The 16,666-nt window shown below is 41.7% G+C and overlaps 1 protein-coding gene across 1 annotated transcript; it reads right to left on the bottom strand.

Annotated features, from left to right (window-relative positions):
* Positions 1-1,096: 1,096 nt before the first annotated feature.
* On the bottom strand, positions 1,097-16,113 carry LOC128359820 (von Willebrand factor A domain-containing protein 5A-like). Its single transcript, XM_053320143.1, has 19 exons — positions 15,952-16,113; positions 14,577-15,820; positions 14,047-14,231; positions 11,059-11,261; positions 10,743-10,965; positions 10,263-10,429; positions 10,069-10,183; positions 9,772-9,947; positions 9,597-9,685; positions 9,341-9,485; positions 8,752-8,831; positions 8,537-8,651; positions 8,259-8,417; positions 7,967-8,070; positions 7,455-7,675; positions 2,384-2,425; positions 1,675-1,820; positions 1,399-1,522; positions 1,097-1,281 (listed from the first exon to the last, which is right to left on the bottom strand). Exons 1-19 carry the CDS (start codon positions 16,111-16,113, stop codon positions 1,202-1,204), a joined length of 3,780 nt encoding a protein of 1,259 aa, XP_053176118.1. The 3' UTR covers positions 1,097-1,201.
* Between the last annotated feature and the right edge of the window lie 553 nt (positions 16,114-16,666).

Consider the following 16,666-nt stretch of genomic DNA (forward strand, 5'->3'; position numbering starts at 1 on the left):
CTATCATAGGGCCATTGGACCAGGTATTCTTTGGACAGACAAGCCAATGGGCCTCTGCTGTGTCTGCAGGCTGCAGCGGAGCTCTGTGGGCCGGTGCATGTCTCTGCTCTGGGCCGGGAGAGTTACCATGGCAAGGCGCAGCAAAAACTAAATGAACAAATAAAAAATAAAAAACGGGCAGCCATCGGCCCATTATTGATCGGCCCACCAGGAAAAATCCCGGTACTCCCAATGGCCAATCCACCCCTGCTAAAAAAGCTCACACAATGAAACCCTCTAACATTATCTTACCTCTTTCATGAATGAACACTTTTATTAATATATTATTTATGTTTATAGTAGGCTGCAACTCTGCAGTGTCTGGACAGTGTAGAAACTGTTCATATAGATCTTAAGCAAGAAAAAATTTGGATGGTGGACCACCTTTGGCAACTATTGAGGGTAAAAGTCATCAACTGGCTCAGCCTTTCAGGGTTATGGCATAGACAAATACATTATCAAGCTTGTGATACACACACAGTAGATTTGTTGACAACAAGAAAATACAGAAAATTGCAACTATCCATTAACTTTTTTTTCACTTTCCATCTGATTAGCTTATTTATACTCCTCTCTCAATACTGATAGGCTGAGATGAATGATCATTTGTTTTTATGGTTAGTTGAATGCTGGATTTGTACTCATTTAAATCAAATATTTCAGCAATCTATGGTCATTTCATGCAATAGGTCTATAAGAGTTGCACTCACACTAATTATTTGCACTGAATGTAAAGTAGCTCTCCAGATTCAAACACTTCAGCGAATGCTCTTAGTAGTAATGGGGTAATTTGATCTGAGAAATCCTCATAAAATAAAAAGAAGCAGGGCTTTTGTTGTTTTTGGCAAATCTAATTTCACACTGAAAGAAAATCTCAAATCCCCAGAGCATCTTTCTGCACCTCGCATCCCAACAGTGAATTTCCAGCTTCCAAACAGAAACAGAACAAGCCACCAGCATCTGAAACACACAGATAGACTGAATGTAACAGCTGAGTATAACCAGCAAACAGTTAAAAACATCAGACTTGTACAGTACAAATATACTAAGGCACAAAATATCATAAAGACAGATAGCCACAAAGTAGCAGCCATAGTAAACATTCAATGTTGATGAAGTAAATACTTCCAATCTTGAAGGAGAAGCCAGAATAAATAAATCCTTAAATCCCCAGGGAATCTTTCTGCACCTCACATCCCAACAGTGCATTTCCAGCTTCCACACACTCTGTCACACATGGTTCTGAAATAAAAAAAAATAAAAATCAGAACAAGCCATTAATACACTGAATATAACAGCTGAGTATAACCAGCACACAGTTAAAATCATCAGATCAGCACTTATTATTATGGTGATTACCTTTCTGAGCACGGATCCATGACGCAGCCTTTATAGCCAGAAGCTGCCACTCATCCTGAACATCCAACTTGAAACCATGAAGCCAGATCAGAGCCAGAATGGTGGCCCACACTTCCTCTTTCACCTGATTCACCAAATCAAAGAACACATGAAATGGAACAGGCAGAAAGGAAGAAAAACACCACATAGCACCAAGAAGACAACATTTATGTAAGGAAAATGTTGCTGTAGTCCCAACATTAATTTGTGGTTTTTGTTTTTTTTACAATGACCCACCGATTCAGGCTTTGACATTTCCACCTCCTCGCTGGTCTTTCCCAGCAAAGCAGCCAAAGCTGGGTGGATCTCCCAACAGCCAGACGCCTTCTGGAGGGATACCAACTGCAGCAAAGGATCTCTGTGAGGCTGACTGACTGAGCAAGCTGCATTTAAGGAGAAAATCAATCATTTAATACTTTTGGATTATTACTTGGTGTGTAAGTAATACATGTGTGGAGATTTTATTATTCATGTTTTTATTTATTTAAGTTGTTAAACAGTATGTCAGACAAAATAAATGCCTCTGCCTTCCAGGGATAATAGACCCTTGATGATGATGATGATGATGATGATGATGATGATGATGATGATGATGATGAGCAAAAGGTAGTACAAATCAATGTAAACAAAAAAGTATATAAAAGTCAAACAGAGTAGAATCTAGCTAATAAAGCTAAAAAGCTAATAAATTCTGCAGGACTCTCTTAAAAAACCTCTGCAGCATACAGGACATCATTTTTCCCATAGTTTGAACCTTTTTTACCTCTACCAGAGGGAAAGCAACTCCTACATACAGTAGTTCAAAGTAAAGTGAATTTCTGCCATAAAAATTAATGTTACATTATTGTTTGTATTTTTTTAATATATATTCTCTGTGTTTCTATCCACTTACTGTATTTGTAGAAATACATAGATGTGTGTTCATCACAATCAACTTTTTACTTACATTTCCTTGTGGGTGCAGCATCATCAGCCAGACCTCGGGGAGCTGACCAAGAAGAAGAAAAAAAAGAATATGAGGTCAAGAAAATATTACTTGAGACAATGATGATACATGGTTAAATTTAAAGTGCTTAATATTCACATCAAGAGTTTTAATTCAGATGTAACAAATATAGCTTTGATATAAAATAATAGATTACAGTAATCCACACATGCATTACTTGGACTAGATTACATGCATCATTGAGTAGTTAGTATAATAATAATAACTTATTCAATAGTGATAATAATAATCATTTAAGTATTTTTGCAGTATAATCCTCCAAATGATATATTTTGGGTAGAACACAGATTAAAGTAATGCAGCTAAAGTGCAGTAACTGATGTACATGAAAGCAAAATGTCTTTCTCACATATCAAGTTGAGAAAAGTGGAGTTGAGTTATTCGTACTGGTTGACACAGGAGAGCTGTGCACTGAGAGTCATATGTGGCAGTTTTGTGGAGAGTTTATTATTCATGTTTTTATTTATTTAAGTTGTTAAACAGTATGTCAGACAAAATAAATGCCTCTGCCTTCCAGGGATAATAGACCCTTAATGATGATGATGAGGATGATGATGATGATGAGCAAAAGGTAGTAGAAATCAATGTAAACAAAAAAGTATATAAAAGTCAAACAGTAGAATCTACGGAGGATGGTTTTGAATCTTTTACTGGATCTCATCTTAACAAAGCATGCTAATAAATTCTGCAGGACTCTCTTTAAAAAACCTCTGCAGCATACAGGACATCATTTTTCCCATAGTTTGAACCTTTTTTACCTCTACCAGAGGGAAAGCAACTCCTACATACAGTAGTTCAAAGTAAAGGCAAGGCAAGGCAAGGCAAGGCAGTTTTATTTATATAGCGCATTTCATACACAATGGCAATTCAATGTGCTTTACATAAAACAGAAAAACATGTAAAAACATACAATTAACCCCCACCCCCACCCCCCCATAATAAAAACAAAGTACAGAAAAATAGAAAGACATAAATAAAATGATTGCAGCATAAAATAATAAATTAGCTTTAAAATCATTAAAAGGACATAGAGTGCAAAAGAAAGATTAAAGTGTAAAGTGCTTTAAAAGAGCTCAATCATAAGCACAGGAGAAGAGAAATGTTTTTAACCTGGATTTAAAAGTGTTCACTGTTGGGGCTGATTTCAGTTCTGCTGGTAGTTTGTTCCAGTTGTGTGCAGCATAACAGCTAAAAGCTGCTTCACCATGTTTAGTTTGAACTTTGGGCTCAACTATCTGACCTGAGTCAGTAGATCTCAGAGCTCTACTGGGTTTATATTCTACTAACATGTCATTTATGTATTCTGGACCTAAACCATTCAGTGATTTGTAGACCAGTAGCAGAACTTTAAAATCTATTCTATAGCTGACTGGGAGCCAGTGTAAAGACTTTAGAACTGGAGTAATGTGCTCTGATCTCTTTGTTCTGGTTAAAACTCGAGCTGCAGCGTTCTGAATGAGCTGCAGCTGTTTAATGCTTTTTTGTGGGAGTCCAGTCAGAAGACCGTTACAGTAGTCGAGTCTACTTGAGATGAAAGCATGAATCAACTTCTCCTGGTCTGTTTGAGACATAAAACCCTTCACTCTGGATATGTTCTTAAGCTGATAGAAGGCTGTTTTGGTGACTGATTTGATATGACTACTGAAGGTCAGATCTGAGTCAATCAGCACGCCAAGGTTTCGGACTTGGTCCGTAATTTTTAGAGAGAGTGACTTGAGATGTTTACTGACAGCAATCCTCTTCTCTTTATTGCCAAAAACAATGACCTCAGTTTTGTCCTGATTTAATTGAAGGAAATTTTGGTTCATCCAATTTGTTACTTGCTCTAAACAGTGACACAATGACTGTATTGGACTGTAGTCATCTGGGGACAGTGCTAGGTATATCTGTGTGTCATCTGCATAACTGTGATAGTCTACATTAGAGTTCTGCAGAATTTGACCCAAGGGCGGCATATATAGACTGAACAAAAGGGGTCCAAGAACTGACCCCTGAAGAACTCCACATGTCAAAGCCACTCGATCGGATTCATAACTTCCAATGGTCACAAAATAACTCTGCTCTTCCAAGTAGGACCTGAACCAGTCTAGGACTGTTCTGCTGAGTCCTGCCCGTGTTTCCAACCTGTTCAACAGTATACTGTGATCCACAGTGTCAAACGCAGCACTGATATCTAACAGGACCAGAACTGACACCTTGCCTGAGTCAGTGTTCAACCTTATGTCATTTAACACTCTAATAAGAGCTGTTTCTGTACTATGGTTAGGTCGGAAACCTGATTGAAATTTGTCAAAAAGGCCACTGGAGTTCAAGAAATTGCTGAGTTGATTCAAAACCACTTTCTCAACAATCTTAGCTATAAAAGGAAGATTTGAGATAGGTCTATAGTTGGTAAACATGGAAGCATCCAGTGTTCTCTTTTTTAAGAGTGGGTTAATGACAGCTACTTCTAGGGGTTTAGGAAACGTGCCTGATTGAAGTAAGCTATTTATTACTTGTCGCAAATTAGTTTGGACAGAGTTCACAATAGTTTTTAAAAAATCTGATGGTTTTAGATGCTGCACTGTTTCCTCTATGTTTTTTTGGTCAACTGTTTTAAATTCTGACATCACAGTTGAGTTATTCCTGGGAGGTCTTAGGGATTGCGTCATTTTATTGTTTTGTTGATTTGTGTTGATATTTAACCTGATGGACTGGATTTTTTCACTGAAAAAGCAAGCAAAAGCTGCAGCATTCTGAATGAGTCCAGTCAGAAGACCGTTACAGTAGTCGAGTCTACTTGAGATGAAAGCATGAATCAACTTCTCCTGGTCTGTTTGAGACATAAAACCCTTGAGTCTGATCAGCACGCCAAGGTTTTGGACTTGGTCCCTAGTTTTTAGAGAGAGTGACTCGAGATGTTTACTGACAGCAATCCTCTTCTATTGCCAAAAACAATTAGCTCAGTTTTGTCCTGATTTAATTGAAGGAAATTTTGGTTAATCCAATTAGTTACTTGCTCTAAACAGTGACACAATGACTGTATTGGACTGTAGTCATCTGGGGACAGTGCTAGGTATATCTGTGTGTCATCTGCATAACTGTGATAGTCTACATTAGAGTTCTGCAGAATTTGACCCAAGGGCAGCATATATAGACTGAACAGAAGGGGACCAAGAACTGACCCCTGAGGAACTCCACATGTCATAGCCACTCGATCAGATTCATAACTTCCAATGGTCACAAAATAACTCCGCTCTTCCAAGTAGGACCTGAACCAGTCTAGGACTGTTCCGCTGAGTCCTGCCCAAGTTTCCAACCTGTTCAACAGTATACTGTGGTCCACAGTGTCAAATGCAGCACTGAGATCCAACAGGACCAGAACTGACACCTCGCCTGAGTCATTGTTCAACCTTATGTCATTTAACACTCTAATAAGAGCTGTTTCTGTACTGTGGTTAGGTCGGAAGCCTGATTGAAATTTGTCAAAAAGGCCACTGGAGTTCAAGAAATTGCTGAGTTGATTAAAAACCACTTTCTCAACGGTCTTGGCTATAAAAGGAAGATTTGAGATAGGTCTGTAGTTGGTTAACATGGAAGCATCCAGCGTTCTCTTTTTTAAGAGTGGCTTAATGGCAGCTACTTTTAGGAGTTTAGGAAACACACCTGATTTAAGTGAGCTATTTATTACTTGTCGCAAATCAGTTTGGACAGTTCACAATAGTTTTAAAGAAATCTGATGGCATTGTGTCAAGACAGCAAAGTGCATTTCTGCCATAAAAACTAATGTTATATTATTGTTTGTATTTTTTTAATATATATTCTCTGTGTTTCTATCAACTTACTGTATTTGTAGAAATACATAGATGTGTGTTCATCCCAATCAACTTTATACTTACAATTCATTGTGGGTGCAGCACCAAGAACCAGATATCGGGGAGCTGACCCACCTTTAAGAAGAAGAAGAAAAAAAAAAAAGGTCAAGAAAATATAACTTGAGAAAAACAAAAGATATCAACTAATAAAATTCTGGTTTCTGAGTTTATTGCAATGACTCACAACAACACGTAGTTAAAAGTATTACACATGATATTTAAGATGTTCAAATATTCAAAAGTGCAACTGAGGAACAGCTGGCTTTTATCTCATGCAATAATAAGAGTGATTAGTAGATCTGTGAATGATGATTTCAATCATATTAAAGCATTAAACCATAAAGAATCATTGTGCTTCTTGATACTATCTTGCTGCCCTAGGCCAGGGGTCTGCAACCTTTACTATCAAAGGAGCCATTTTTGGCCCCTCTCACAAAATACAATTCGTGTGGAGCTGCAAAACATATTTGAAGATAACACAGCCTATAAAGTTTTATATGTAGTTTAACTATTCATACAAAACCTAGAATCACAATAAAGAAAACTGTTGACATTGTATTGCTATTTTTTCCTGTTATAACAAATGAAAACACTCTTATAAAGAGGAGGGGGAAACACACAGGCATGTGTAGGCCTACTTTGAAATAGATTAAACACAGAATTATATGAAGACCACTACATACAGTGATGACAGGAGTAATTTAGTATATTCCTCAACGACACATCCACATGTGGACTGGAGGAACCAGGAATCAAACCACTGCCACCCACTTTAAAATACTTTAAGAGTAAATATAAAAAAGAAACTAGTTTACTTACTCATACTGCACATCCCCATCATTACTTAAAGTGAAAAAAAAATGAGGTCAAGAAAATATTACATGAGAATTACTGAGTCTTAAATGTCATTGAAATGATTACATAAACTGTTACGGATGTTCAAATATTCAAAATGTGAATAATTGTAATTGTTATTACAAACACATGCAGGTATGTGAACAGCTGATAGACACAGTGAGTACAGAGGAAATGCAATAATAAGAGTGATAAGCAGCTTTGTGAATGAAGAATGATGATGTCCATACTATTAAAGCATTACAACACTGTGCTTCTCTACACTATCATTAGTGTGTTTATTAGTTCTTACAAACACTCACTGGGTGCTGGGACATTTCTGCGCAACAGAGGCCCTTGAATGGCCTCGCCATCATCTTTATTGACAGCAATGAAGGCGGTGAAGGAACTGCTCACTCCTGATTGGACACTGAGCTCCACCACCTTCTTCTTCTCTCCTCCATCTTGCTGTCCTCTGTGCTCTCTCTCCTCCATCTCCAGGGAGCGAATCAGAGTCCGAGCAGCCAACCTGTGGACTGTTAGTCTGCAGACACACACACACACACACACAGACACACACACACACACACACACACACACACACACAGACACACACACACACACACACACACACACGCGCACACACACACACAGTTTATATCTCTCTCCATTTCAAGTACTTGGTCTCTAAATGAACTTACATTTTTATCAGTTGAGGGCTATTAATGACATGGAATGAGTCTGTAATTAGTTTTCTACAAAACAAACTGATTATTTTAAGGTCAGTATCTAATTTATAATAACTTTCCAGTCTGACCACCAAACCCTGTTTTACCCAGTGTCGTCTGCAGGTTTGAGACTGAAGTGGAGCTGGTTGTGGGATGGATGACCTGCCAGGCTGTACTTCACCGTCACACAGCCCTCTGCTGCCTCTGGACTCTGAGAAAGCATTACATTCATAGAAATCCATCCTCTTATCATAAATACATACCTGATGAAAAATTCAATCTCTTAAACATGGACACAGAGGATGCATCATAGTTTTTGTCACTTTACCACTGTTATTTTTAAAAGTTAAAGTAATCAGACCTGAGAGGTATTTCTCTATGACATGGTGCTGCTCCTACCTGTCCAGTGAGCTGAGCATAAATCAGTGACCTTTGACCCTGGAAAATTGTTGTGATTGGTGGAGAGAGGACAGTGACAGACACTCCCTTTGGTAAATCCCATGTGACTGAGATGTCCACCACAGTTGGCTGTAGACCAAATCGCAGCGACTGCATCACCTGATCAATAAAACATATTCATAAAAAGTTTAAATGCTTTTTTTTACTAAACTTACTTACATTTGTAATAATGGCTTCTGTTCAAATACAAATGAATAAAAACTATGGTCATGTCTTACTTTTGGTTGCATCCTGTCAGTTCCTGTGATGAACTGAGCGTGACCTCCTCCTTCTTTGGCCAAACCATTGATAAGAGCAGAGCTGGCCCCTTCCCCGATCCCAAAAGAGAAACACCTGCAATAAAGTACTTTTGTTTTTAACACACAGAATTCAGACATGGGACATATTCTGGGAATTGTGGGTGATTGTTGTGTTTGTATTATTGTGGTTTCACCTGTGGTAGCCTGAGTTCTCCCTCACCAGATTTATAACTTCTTTGGTGTTCCCCACCTCTCCATCAGTAAAGACAAACAGCTGGGGTGGAGAGTTTACACATTAGTTACTGTTAGTTACATGTCACTACACTATGAAACATGCAACATGTGCTATAAGTCATTCACAAAATTCTGAGAGCAGTGTCAGTGTTACATCCTGGTGTAGTTTGTGTTTTATTTTGAAAGTTATTCTCTCCTTGTGTTAATTTTACTTCCTGTGATTCCCCTGCCTTGGTTCATTGTCTCATGTGTTTCACCTGTCTTGTTTCACTCACCTGTGTCCTGTTTGGTTACTACCTCATGTTTATATAGGTTTTGGTTTTCAGTTCAGTCTTTGTCTGAGTCACTGTGTTGTTTTGCACAGTTGGACTAGACACAAAAACACAAACGGTAAGAGAAGCTCTTTTTTTTTAAATAAGGAAAACACCAAACTATCAGACTGTCTTGGCTGTGTCACAAAATTGACAAAATTTAGACAGTGTGTGTGTGTGTGTGTGTGTGTGTGTGTGTGTGTGTGTGTGTGTGTGTGTGTGTGTGTGTGTGTATTACTTGTCTTGGTTGACTGGGAATGCAGGGCTGACTGTAAATGTGTTTTAGGGGCTGCAGGATCTCTGTTCCTCCCAGATTAGCACCCATCTTCTCAACTTTCTTCAGAGCCTCTTGCATTGTCTTCTCACTGTACTCCACACTCTTACTGTCAGAAACACAAACCCATGAACACCAGTGCAAACACACTTGTAAAAACAGTGATATTAAAGGCAGGAACACATTTTTGTTGACTTAGTGAAATGAGGGAGTGATTTACGGAAAGATGTGCTCATAGCTGGAGCCAAAACTGTAGATGTTGAAGTAGCAGCCCATTGGTAAACTCTTCAGCAGGAGCAGTAGGGTATCCTTGGAGGAAGAGAGAGAATATAGTGAAGGCCACTGTGTGAGAGGGACACTATGAATGCTTTTATGACAGAGTTAACACAGAATACCCTGGCACTGCCAATGCGAGTCTGTTGTGGGTTTCTGTTATCCATTCGACAACACATACTTCCTGATCGATCGATTAAGAACACAAACTCTCCACATGAAGCCACTGAAGACATCACAGCCTGGGGGAACTCAGGGTACAGGCTCAGCATCACCACTGGATCACCCATCAGAGTGCCTTAAAAACAGGAAAGAGACAGAAAAATGACCACAAATCTGCTTTTTATCATTTATTACAACACATATAATCATTAACTTTTAATAACCACTTAGTAACCACTTCTCTAATTTGTCCTCACCAGGCTTGGCAGAGGTCTGTCCTGCCTCCACCACAGCATTGGGTTGGTGGGCATCTTTGTAATAAATCAACAGTTCAACATCCCTGTCAAACTTGTGTCCTGCAGCCAACTTGACCTGCAGTTCACAAAACACACATACATCAAAATAAAGTGATCAATCTCACACACAGCAGACACATCAGCACTCTACATACCGTAGCCTGGGTTTGCTCTGTGTTGAGGTACTGGAGAGGGTCCAGGGAACAGCTGGACTCTACTTTAGAGACTGGACGAGGAGAGGACACCCGGGCAGAGAAAGACAGACTGTAGGGCACCAGAGAGGCTGGAACAGACGTCACCTGGACGCTGCCACCTTCACTTCCTGTGAACAACATGAAACAGGTTTAAAATGTTGTAATCAAAGACACTGAAATCACTTATGTAGCTGTAAACTTTCAGTCCATCTTACGTTCTGGATGACAGAAAACAAATCCTCAATCCAAATATCAATTTTTAATGAAAAAACATCCTTACTAAATCCTAATTAATTTTCTACTCCATTGAAACATAGAGACATAGTGGTGGGAAATGTATGTGGGTGCACTCAGCACCAGATGTGTCACTGTCTCAATAAAACCCTCTGTATGGACAGGTGTGGTGTGCACTAAGCACAAAGTGTAGGCTGGTTTTCTTACCCTGAGGTTGGTAGCGAGGGTTGAGCACAGCAGGCAGACAAAACCTCAGCCCGTCATCAGCCTGCACAGCCAGCTCAGTGACGTACTCCAGCCTGATGGAGGCGCTCTCTCCTGGAGGCAGACTGCCCACACTCAGAGAGAATATATCTGGGCTCTGATCACTCTCCTCCAATAGGAAGGCCTGCTGACCGGAGCTCAATGCGTCATCATACTCCTCGCGAGCCTGCAGCACATACGGCACATGAGAGTAACGTTTGGTGTGTTAAATTATTTTTCAGATTCATTATAGTGAGAACATCTTTACTGTCCTGCTCACCTGCTGTTTCTCCTTCACCTCAGCTACAATCTGTGTCTGTCCAATGTTAGCACTGAAATGACAGACAGCAGCATCTCCAGGCAGAGGGAAGACAAAAACAGCCTCTAGTGGTTTGTCCTCCTTGTTCTGGTAGAGCAGAGTGGAGACCACTGTAGCCACATGGTCCCTCACCTCCAGCTCCACTTCAATGCTCTTCAGAGGAACTGATGAGACACAGAGACAAACAACACAAAGTATTGTATATTAATAAGGGTTGGCAAGATGAGTAAATCCAAAATGTCTTGTTGTTTTTTTTTCAAAAGCAGCATCAGGTCTGTTAATATGTACATTTTGTGTTTATGTTGGTTTCATGTCATTTGAAATGACATTTACAGCATTTTTTTAACCACAAAAGAATGATAAACATCAAATATATTATCCACCTACAGTGTATTTAAGTGCAAAATAATTACTTCATTTTAAATCATAATATGTGAAGAGATTTTTGAAGTTTTCTACATTTAAATTTTAATGCACTAGTGCATTACGTGTGTTTTTACTACAAAGTAGCCTGGGCTATTCAAAGTGTTTTCAGTTTCATTCATTTTTTGAGGGTCTGAAGTGTATTTCACACTCAGTTGATAAAGATTTAATCTGACAATAAGAATTTTGGATAATGTATCTTTAAAAGATGTGTGTGGGCAGATAGAGAGAGAGCAACTGGTTCCAATCTTCAATCATGAGTTGAGGGGTTCTGTTTCAGAGATGATGTTATTATATTATGAAGAGGTCAGGTGGTTCAGAAATGATGTTATTATATTATGAAGAGGTCAGGTGGTTCAGAGATGATGTTATTATATTATGTAGAGGTCAGGTGGTTCAGAGAGGATGTTATTATATTATGAAGAGGTCAGGTGGTTCAGAGATGATGTTATTATAAAGAGGTCAGGTGGTTCAGAGATGATGTTATTGTATTATGAAGAGGTCAGGTGGTTCAGAGATAATGTTATTATATTATAAAGAATGTTCAGAGATGATGTTATTATATTATGAAGAGGTCATGTGGTTCAGAGATGATGTTATTATATTATAAAGAGGTCAGGTAGTTCAGAGATGATGTTATATTATGAAGAGGTCAGGTGGTTCAGACATGATGTTATTATATTATAAAGAGGTCAGGTGGTTCAGAGATGATGTTATTATATCATAAAGAGGTCAGGTGGTTCAGAGATGATGTTATTATATTATGAAGAGGTCAGGTGGTTCAGAGATGATGTTATTATATCATAAAGAGGTCAGGTGGTTGAATCTTCCGACCCAGCAGTTTCATACAGCAGCATTCATACATGCTCTGTGATGAGCCACTTTTTCCTTGTTAGAAGATGGCATCTAATGGGGAAAATCAGTTTCATTTATTCAGTTTAATTGTTTTAGTTTTATTTATATATTAGTAATGAAATAGCAGAAATGTAAATAATTATATTTTACACATTTTCCTTGACGTTAATTATTTGATTTTTCTAACCCTAACCCTAACAAGATTACTATAATAAACTACAGATATTTGACAAATGTTCGTCTCAGGCTTTTAATAGGACTCAAATGGTGTAACTGGTCACACCATTTGACATTTAATCTTAAAATCTAATTTGACAGACTAGACACTTCATGTAGTTTACTTGACTTGACATGATTCCCCAGATTACATTTAATACTTAGAATAATTGTATTCCATTATTTTCATTGACAATTTTAGGGTATTAAGCAAGTTTAATTATTTGGTTAAATATATAAATTGGTATAAGTTTTTATGGTTACACCACTTAGACATTTTTGCCATAATCCTCTAATATATTGTGTCAAAATGGATTAAAAGCAGAAATGTCATACTCTGTTCACAAAAATAGAATGTGTGCTTATTTGTGCATTTATGTTCAAATTTCAACCATTTTAAATTTTACTAAATGTGGCGACCCCTACTGGTGTTTGCCAGTGTGGTCTTGAGTGGATTGCTGGTTGGCAGGGCGTTGGCTGGGCCAGTGATCTGGTTTCCTATGTAAGCAGCTTCTCATTCATTGTCTCTCGCTCTTCCCTTGCAGACAGACGCCTGCCTTCCCGGGTGATGCAGCAGTTTTAGTTTGTGTTCTTATGGTTTCCTTTTGGTGCACCATACAACATCCACACACACCATACTTACCATGCATGCACATCCTACACCACTGATCTTACTGACTTCCACACCTCATGTTATTGTATTTCCTAAGTTATCCTTATGATTGTGTTAAATAAATATAATTTGTTATTCCTTTAAAATGGTGCATCTCCATTGTTTGTCATGGCCTTGAGCCAACTGTGACACTAAACAACATAGATACAAAAAATTAGCATCACATCATTGTACCAATTAAGGTTTGTTCTGTACGGAAATGTTACATAATTCACCACACTACAGTTCTGTCTTCTTGTTAACAAAGCTAATAGTTGAAATAATTCAAATTGATAATGTGCAGCCCTGTACCTGGTTCCTTCTGGACTGTCAGCAGACCACAGCAGTTCGTCTTTGTACCTAAGCAATCAATAACAAGGACATATGAAGACTTAATGCTGCAGTGATCAATAATTACAATTACTCTACATTACAGACAATTTACCAACAATTAAAATAACCACAAAAAACTGAATTCCTGTTTTTGTGGTTTCACTGACAGAAATCAAAGTGTCAGTATCTACTCTTTTATGAAAAAGTACCTGTTTTATACTATTATAATATTTCACTCCAATTTGACACAGATGTGATGCAGCCAGGGATTGTAGGCCCCAAGAAAACATATCACATTGGGTCCCACAACCACACACAGCGCCCCCGACGCCAACTATGCACAATTGCTGTTACCACACCTACCTGTGACGTCTTGTAACGAAGGTTACGATATTGTAACCCTAGTTATATTAGCACAGGCTTCGCCCTCTACTGGACTCTATGGGTACTATACTCCACCAATCGCGTACGCGCGATGGCCCACTGAAATTTTGCATGTACGTAGCCGGCCGCTAGGGCGTGTCTACCTGACCCGCCTCCTTCGGCGGGTATATAAGCAGGTGCATCGCCAGCTGCCCTCATTCCACCAAACTTCAGCGTAAGGCGAAAGAGCGGCAGGGTCCCTTTGTAGAGGGCTCCGCCTGTGCTAATATAACTAGGGTTACAATATCGTAACCTTCGTTATATCTCACACAGGCTTCGCCCTCTACTGGACTCTATGGGTACAGTAGGCGAAGCCCGATTTATGTACTCCCTGCCGCAGGAGAGGCTCCGCCCACTGACCAGGCCAGCTACAGGTTAGGTACCAGACCCAGCCATCACTTTATTGATCTAAGCCGCCATGCGGAGTGATAACAGATCCAACCTCTCCCCAGTTAGCAGCATCTGGCTAGACTGGGTGCACCTTATTGCCCGCGTCTTAGTTGAGCGCGACCCAATGCCGGTGCATGGCACCCTGTGGGGGCCGAGTATAAAACACTCGACACATCCCTCTTCTCACATGTCCTGTGACCCTATGGTGAGCACAGATCTGGAGAAGGAGCCTGACACGTCCAAGAGATAGAACCGTATGAACGGGCAGGGTGAAGACCACGATGCTGCCGTACACATGTCCTCAACACTCGCACCGCTGAACAGGGCCGCAGACGTCGCCACACTTCGTGTGGAGTGCGCCCGAACCGCAGCGGTCGGCTCCCGATTCGCTTGACTGTAGGCTGCGGAGATACCATCACACAGCCACTTCGCCAAGCGTTTCTTGGACAAGGCTCTGCCAGCCGTCCCGTCACCATAACACACCAACAACTGTTCTGTGTTTCTGACGGTGGCCGTGCGGTCGACATAGCATGTCAACGCACGTACAGGGCACAGGAGATGCAGTTTCGCCTCCCTCGAATCCCCATGAGGGGGAGGGTGAAAAGCCTCCAGTTGAATAGTTCTCGACCGAAATGAACTTCTTATGTTCTTGGGAACAAAAGAAGGGTTCGGTTTAAGGATGGCACCGCTGCGGTCCCCACGTAGGAGTAAACAACTCGGGTGGACCGACAAGGCGCACAATTCACTCACTCTTTTGGCTGATGTCAGAGCAAGAAGCAATGCTGTCTTGAACGACAACGCCTTTAGAGAGGAGTGTTCTAAGGGCTCGTAGGGGTCCCTAGTAAGGGCCTCGAGCACCAACGGCAATTCCCATTGTGGTACAGAAGTGCGTGCCACAGGCCGCTGTCTTCTGACCCCCTGCAGGAATCGTTTCACCAGAGGGTGGGCGAAGACTGGACCTCCGCCCAACCCCTCGTGGCATGATGAGATGGCTGCAGCGTAAACTTTGATAGTCGCGTGAGACAGCCCTCTATCAACCAAAAGCTGTAGAAAGGAAAGAGTGTCCCCCACTGGACATGTCAGTGGGTCCACTCCCCTTTCCTTGCACCACCGCTGGAAACCCAACCATTTTGGCCTGTAACAGGCAATGGTGGACCCGGCCCTAGCCGCCTGAATGGTTTGCACCACCTGAGCAGTCAGCCCAGCCCGCATCAGCCTGTCCCTCTCAGGAGCCAGGCCTGAAGCGGCTGGCCCAGGGTCGGCAGCGCCTGTATTGCGTCCGCCTCCTGCAACAGCGCCCCCCTGGAACTGGGGGATGGGCCATGGTGGAGTCACCGCCATCAGGGTCAGCACCGCGTACCACGGGGCTGACCGCCGGTCGGGGGCCACCAGAATGACCCTCAGCCGCTCCACTCTCACTCTCTCCAGTAGCTGGGGGATGAGGTGGAGGGGGGGGAAGGTATAAAGCAGCCTTCTTGGCCATGGCGCGTGTGCGCGTGTCCTGCGGCCTCAGGGAGAACCAGAGAGGGCAGTGGGTGTTGCCTGTCGGCAAACAGGTCTACCGTTGCCCTCCCGAATCGTGACCAGATCTGCAGCCTCCACTCGTCGTCCAGGGGACCGCCCCTCGACATAAGGTCGGCCCCCCTGTTTTCGAGCCCTGGAATGTGGAGGGCTCTCAGAGATTGTAGGTGCTCTGAAGCCCATGACCACAGGTTCTCTGCCATCACTAGCAGGGCTGCGGAGTGTACACGCCCTGTCTGTTGATGTAAGCGACCATGGTGCGGTTGTCGGTCCTCACCAGCACGTGTCTCCTCTTTAGTAGGGGACCAAAGTGTTGGAGAACCAGTAACACTGCCTGTAGTTCGAGTAGGTTGATGTGGCGTACCTCCCCCGGAGGCCACACACCACCTATCGCCTTCCCCAGGCAGGTGCCTCCCCACCCCTTCAGGGAGGCATCCGTTAACACCGCTGTGTAGGAGGTCACCCGTCCCAGCGGCGTCCCGGTTAACAGATGTTGAGGGGACCCCCAGTACCGCAGGTTGTCCTGCACCGTTGGGGGGACTGTCAGCAGCCGAAACTTTTGCCTCTTGAGGTCTAAGTGTAGGCCGGTGAACCATCTCTGCAGGCGGCGCATGTGCAACAGTCCCAGTGGAACCACCGGGTGAGCTGCCGCCATGTGCCCCAGTGCCTGCATTACTGTCAAGGCTGTAACACGTGAGCCCCGTCGCAGCTTGAGAACCTCCTGCTGCAGGGCCGTCCGTCTGGACTCCGACAGAA

The sequence above is a fragment of the Scomber japonicus genome, chromosome 6, assembly GCF_027409825.1.
Source record: "Scomber japonicus isolate fScoJap1 chromosome 6, fScoJap1.pri, whole genome shotgun sequence".
In the NCBI taxonomy this organism is placed as follows: Eukaryota; Metazoa; Chordata; class Actinopteri; order Scombriformes; family Scombridae; genus Scomber; species Scomber japonicus.